Genomic DNA, 5,151 nt, shown 5'->3' with positions numbered 1-5,151 from the left:
CTTGGTCCAATGCAAACAATTATTTCCTCTTGTATACTAATGTTTTAATAATGGTTTGAGAGAGATAGGGATTTGTGAAGATGTTTGAATTCAGTCTACATGCTTGAACAAAAACTGAGCCTGTTGCAATTGCATTTTTACCTGTTTAAATATAAAATAAATGTACCCAATTTCACCTGCACAATATAGGAGCACATTTAAGTGTGTCCTCGTAGGAAGTCACCGCAACTCCCACCAAACTCTTGAGATGACAGTGCCACCTGCAGTGTTCTCACCCCTGTCCTAATGGGGCAGGGGCCAGCAGATCAGCGGGGTCACGATCTCCTGCATCGTTATCTGGGGTACTGACAGGCCAGGAGCAAGTATTGCACGGTGCCCTACAAGCATGTCCTTCAGTGACCTAGAGTAAAAGTGGTTTTGTCCCCATTTTAAGGCTTTTCCTAGCTGAGGATGAGTAGGCAGGCTTTGCTTTACAACTTCGAATTTCCTGGCTTTCTTCACCTCATGCTTCACAGAATATCTGACATCTATATCAATAGCATAATGATGTACAGCCTGTTGCAGCTTATTTCTTTAATGTGCTTGCTTTTTATTTGCTTGGTGTGGCTAATGCAGATCTTACGTAAAGCAATTTCAGGTTTATAGCTTACATCAGTCACTGGAGAAGCTATCAACAGATACTTGCATCACCCACTTGCATCCACACGGGTTAATACAATGCAGTGCAACAATGTGACTCCCCTATCAACCAACTTATTCTTCAGCTCGACTTCCACATAAATATTTTTAATTGCAGAGTGGGGCGAAATTCCTTCCTCTGGACATGTGTCACCACTTCTAAATATCACTACACTACCTTTGCACTGACTGATCTGAGCAACTCACACTGTTACTTGTACCTGAGGGAGCACCTCGTGCCATCAGAAAGCGAGGGGACAATGCTGGCATGAGACAGACTGGAGAGGTCTGACTTGGTAGATCTTTCTACTCACTTTGCCAGAGGGTAAACGACACCAGAAGACAACACAACAAAATCCCAGACCTGAGATATATATATAGATATATATGTTTGTTTCAATCACACTCAATTGGGAACACTCATTTAGTCTTATTAAGAGTTTTATTAGCTCTAAAAATAGGTTCTTAAATATGAAAAACAATTACATAATCAGTGTTTAAAATAAACCAGTTTGTTATAACTGAGACCCATTCAGTGGAATAACATTTATCAAGAATGATAGCATATAAGGAATTGTACAGCCTCAACAAATCCACAGACAGTATTTCTCTGATTGCTTTCAAACTGACCAGTTGCAGAGTCTATTCTTCTGTTGTCCCACAGAATTCCTACCAGCAAGAACACTGCAAAAGAGTGGAACTTGGTCTTTGGGTGAGAAAACTGTGAGGTTTTCATCAAAAATAAAGAACTGGTCTATTGATGTAGCCCTTTTTATACTTTCTAACCATTAAATGAAAACTTTTATAAATAGCCTTACACAAATAATCTCAGAAGTTTTAAAAAGTTCACCCATCCACCGGACCTGACTAAACATTCTCTGGTCTCTCACTGCTTCAACTGTTTCTGAAATACAAGAATCCTTTATGTCTCTTACTCTTACACGATCTGCTCTTACAATAAGAGTTAAGCTGCAGAGGAAGATTTGGCAGTTAAATGAAATGCATGTTACAGCTGATGCCATATTTTTTTTTAAATTGGAATAACTGAAAAGATTAAGCTGTAGTGCAGGTAGGGCTTGAGTCATGCTTTTATTGTTGTATCTCTTGGCCTGATATGAACTATATTATTAAAAACAGTCGTTCAAGCTGATTCTGTATTTTGTTTATCTACAACCAAGCTCAGCTAAATATCAGGTAGCCTAGTGAAAAAAAAACGTTGTTGAAGGCTATGTACATTCAGGCACTGCTAATCGCTTTCAATGACTGTCAAATGCATATTGATACTAATAGATTTCTTAGTATGCCTTTAAACAAAGCACTCTTACCTATGCATAAGAAAAAGCACTATGCAGAGTTAATACGTTAATCTGTATTTTGATTTAGTTTGCCCTCTTTTTTTAAAAAAAAAAAGTGATTTATCACCCCTTTTGGTTGCCAAAAGGAACGGCAGCACCTTTCAAAAACTTATGCCCTGGGAGACGCCAGTGTCAGGTTCAGCAGTATTGACACCTATTTTCCTCCGTAGCTTTAGTCTCAGTGACTTTCTGTCTGTAAAGGAGCCAGGTGTATTTGTAAATGATAACCAGTACAACCCACCATCCGACTTTGCAGTGCTGAGGAACTGATAAGGAGATAACTGATCTACCCTACGGAGCACGTGCCCTGGGGTTTTACTTGCAAAAAGATTACGCGAAGTAGCCTTCGTGGGGAACCGCAGGATTAAAAGGCCCAGCGAGAAAACCTTTGGTGGGAAGCAGGCGGCAGGATTTAAGGTGCGAGCAATCCCAGACGTGAATTAAACACAAGCACGCTGTGGGTTTCTCAGATAAAAGTACCAGCGAGCCAGCCTAAACGCTGCCCGCGGATGACTAGTTGGAACAAGTTTAAACTCAGCTTAAAGAGCTAAAATTACAGCGTTTCCTCTGTGTGCCCGCCTCTTCCACCGGGAGTTTCCTCGGCACCCCCCACCCGCCCGCACCGCACAGTCCCGCACCGCCCCCCGCCGAGCCCCGCACGGCGGAGATCCTGTGCCGCGCTGCCCGGCGGGCGACGGGGGCACCGGGCAGAGACCTCGCCGGCCCTACGCTGCCCCGTTTCGCTGCGAGCGGCCCCCTCGGAGCCCGCCCCCTGTCCCTGGCGCTGCGGGGCCCGGCTGGGCGGGCGGGCGCTAGACGAGGGACTCGCAGACGGGCAGCGAGTCCGAGTCCTGGCTGTGCATGGAGCTCAGCCCCGTGTCCGAGTCCTCGTCGTTGTCGGCGCGGTCCTTGCGCAGCGCCCGCGCCTGCTCCACCCAGCCGGCCGCGCTGCCCCCCGCCGCCGGCCGCCCCCCGCCCGCCGCCCCGCGCGGCTCCGCCGGCGCCTCCGCCACGTCCAGGGTGCCCAGCGTCTCCAGCAGCCGCTGCAGCTCCCGCTCCTTGTCCTCCCACGCCCGCTGCGTGTAGTCCAGGTCGGTTTTGATGGCCTCCAGGTCCGTGCTCAGCTTGAGGCCGATGTAGAGGCTGGTGCTCAGCTGGGTCTTGACCCGTTCGTGCTCCAGGTGCAGCTCGCCCTCGCCGCCGCCACTCAGCTCCGTGGTGTCGCAGTCCGCCTCGGCCAGGCCGGGCCCCGCCGCCAGCTCCAGCTCCTCCCGCCGCCGCTTCATCCAGCGCTCGTTGAGCTCCTCCTGGATCTCGGCGGCCAGGTGCTCCAGCAGCTCCTCCTGCTGCGCCCGCTGCTCCTGCAGCTGCAGCACCTCCTCGCACTTCCTCGCGTAGTCCTCCTCGGGGCGGCCGGCGGAGGGCTGAGCCTCCCGGCCCGGCTCCGGCTCCCCGCTGCCCGTCCCCACCAGGTAGGTGTCCTGCACGTAGTTGACGCCGTGTCGCTTCATGCGGTCCAGGTGGATCTTGGCCTCGTACCTGTCGATCTCCCGGTCCAGCTCGCGGAGCCGCTGGATCTGCTGCCGGATGGTGTGGTCCTGCGAGAGCACCAGGTGCACCAGCGTCTCCATCCTCTCCGCCGCCGAGGTCTCCCGGGCCAGCGGCTGCTGCCGCTTCTTGTTGATCTTGGCCAGCTTGCGGAAGGCTTTCCTCACCACCCGCCGCTGCCGCTCCTGCGTGAGGGCCAGGCTGGCGCGGGCCGCCCCCAGGCCGTGGCCGGGGCGCTCCTTGCTGAGCACCACCCGCGCCTCGGCGCTGCGCGGCCCCGCGTTGGGAAGCGAGGCCTCGCTGCGCACCAACACGAAGCGCACGTTCTCCTGCTCGTCCCCCCACGCCACCCAGAGCCGTAAGATTTTCGTCTTGTTGGGCAGGATCCGCTCGAAGCCGCGCCACTTCTCCACGATGCAGTAGGATTGCGGCGGCCCCGACAGCATCCCGCCGCCGGGCTCGGGCAGCGCCGGCCGCTGCCGCCGGTGGTGGCTGTCCTCCAGCAGCACCCGCACCACGTCCGAGCAGGTGGTCCGCCGGGAGAGCCCGGAGATCAGCTTCTCCTCCTGGCAGATCCACACCGAGATCTTCCGCTCCTCGGGCTCCATCGGGAGCGGGGGCGGGCGGGCGGGCGGCTGGAGCCGCCGGCTCAGGGCTGGCCGGGCAGCCGCTCCATGGGGAGCGCTCAGGGGAGGTGCGGCGCCGCCCGCCCGCCCGGCTTCAGCATGGCCGGGATGCCTCCCCGCCCGCGGCTCCCCGCCCGTGCGCTCCGCCGGCCGCTCCACCCCTTCCTGCCCGGTGCGCCGGGAGGGGCCCGGCCCGGTGCGGCGCGGAGCCCGGCGCGGCTCTCGCCCGCACTCTGCCGGGTCCCGCCGCCGCCGGGTTTTCCTCTCCCACCACGTGGGCGCCCTGCGCGGCTCCCGCCCCGACGGCGGCCGCCGGCCCCCGGGCAGCGCCGCCCCGGCACTCCACGCCGGGATCCGTCGGCGCGGAAACTTCAAGGCAGGTCGCCGTCGTCTCTGCGGCTTCCTCTCTGCCCTGCTGCCTCTGCCGCGAACGAGCGGCGTCGAGGGACCTTCCAAACTGCCGAGGGACAGGAGCGAATCCTGGAGCTTCAAAGTGAAAGCCAGAACTAGTGAGGAATTTCCAGTTTTAGTAAATCATCCGCCTGTAATTAGGAAATTCATGTTTGTAAAGCACTTCGCAGATGAAATATGCAAAGGACGGGAACGTCTAAGTGTTATTAAAATACTAGCTGAGCCAGATTTTAATGGGAGCTTGCTGCATACTTTGATGGGAACAGGATCGGTCTCCGAGTGCGGATTAAAACGAGATGTAAGAAATGGTAATAAAACACAAGGTTGTGGCACTGATTTTCACGGTGCAATTCCACTGCGGGAGTTCATGGGCTGATGCTTTTCCACATGGCTAGAAAGTAGTATAATGGTTAGAGGGGGTAAACCTGCTAAAGCCTGAAGGCTGATCTGTACTTTCTGGGGGATTTTTAGAGCCGATAAAATTGGTGTGCCGTGGGGAGAGGATTTTTACCTGAATAAGGTTCATGTCCCAG

General features: G+C 54.3%; 1 protein-coding gene across 1 annotated transcript; it reads right to left on the bottom strand.

Moving 5' to 3' along the window:
* Nucleotides 1–2,845: 2,845 nt before the first annotated feature.
* RASSF10 (Ras association domain family member 10) lies at nt 2,846–4,189 on the bottom strand. Its single transcript, XM_065636834.1, has one exon. It carries the CDS (start codon nt 4,187–4,189, stop codon nt 2,846–2,848), a length of 1,344 nt encoding a protein of 447 aa, XP_065492906.1.
* Between the last annotated feature and the right edge of the window lie 962 nt (nt 4,190–5,151).

This window comes from Caloenas nicobarica, chromosome 5 (assembly GCF_036013445.1).
Source record: "Caloenas nicobarica isolate bCalNic1 chromosome 5, bCalNic1.hap1, whole genome shotgun sequence".
Taxonomy (NCBI): domain Eukaryota; kingdom Metazoa; phylum Chordata; class Aves; order Columbiformes; family Columbidae; genus Caloenas; species Caloenas nicobarica.
Note: the sequence above shows the minus strand (reverse complement) of the source record. Positions and strands in the feature narration are given on the sequence as shown.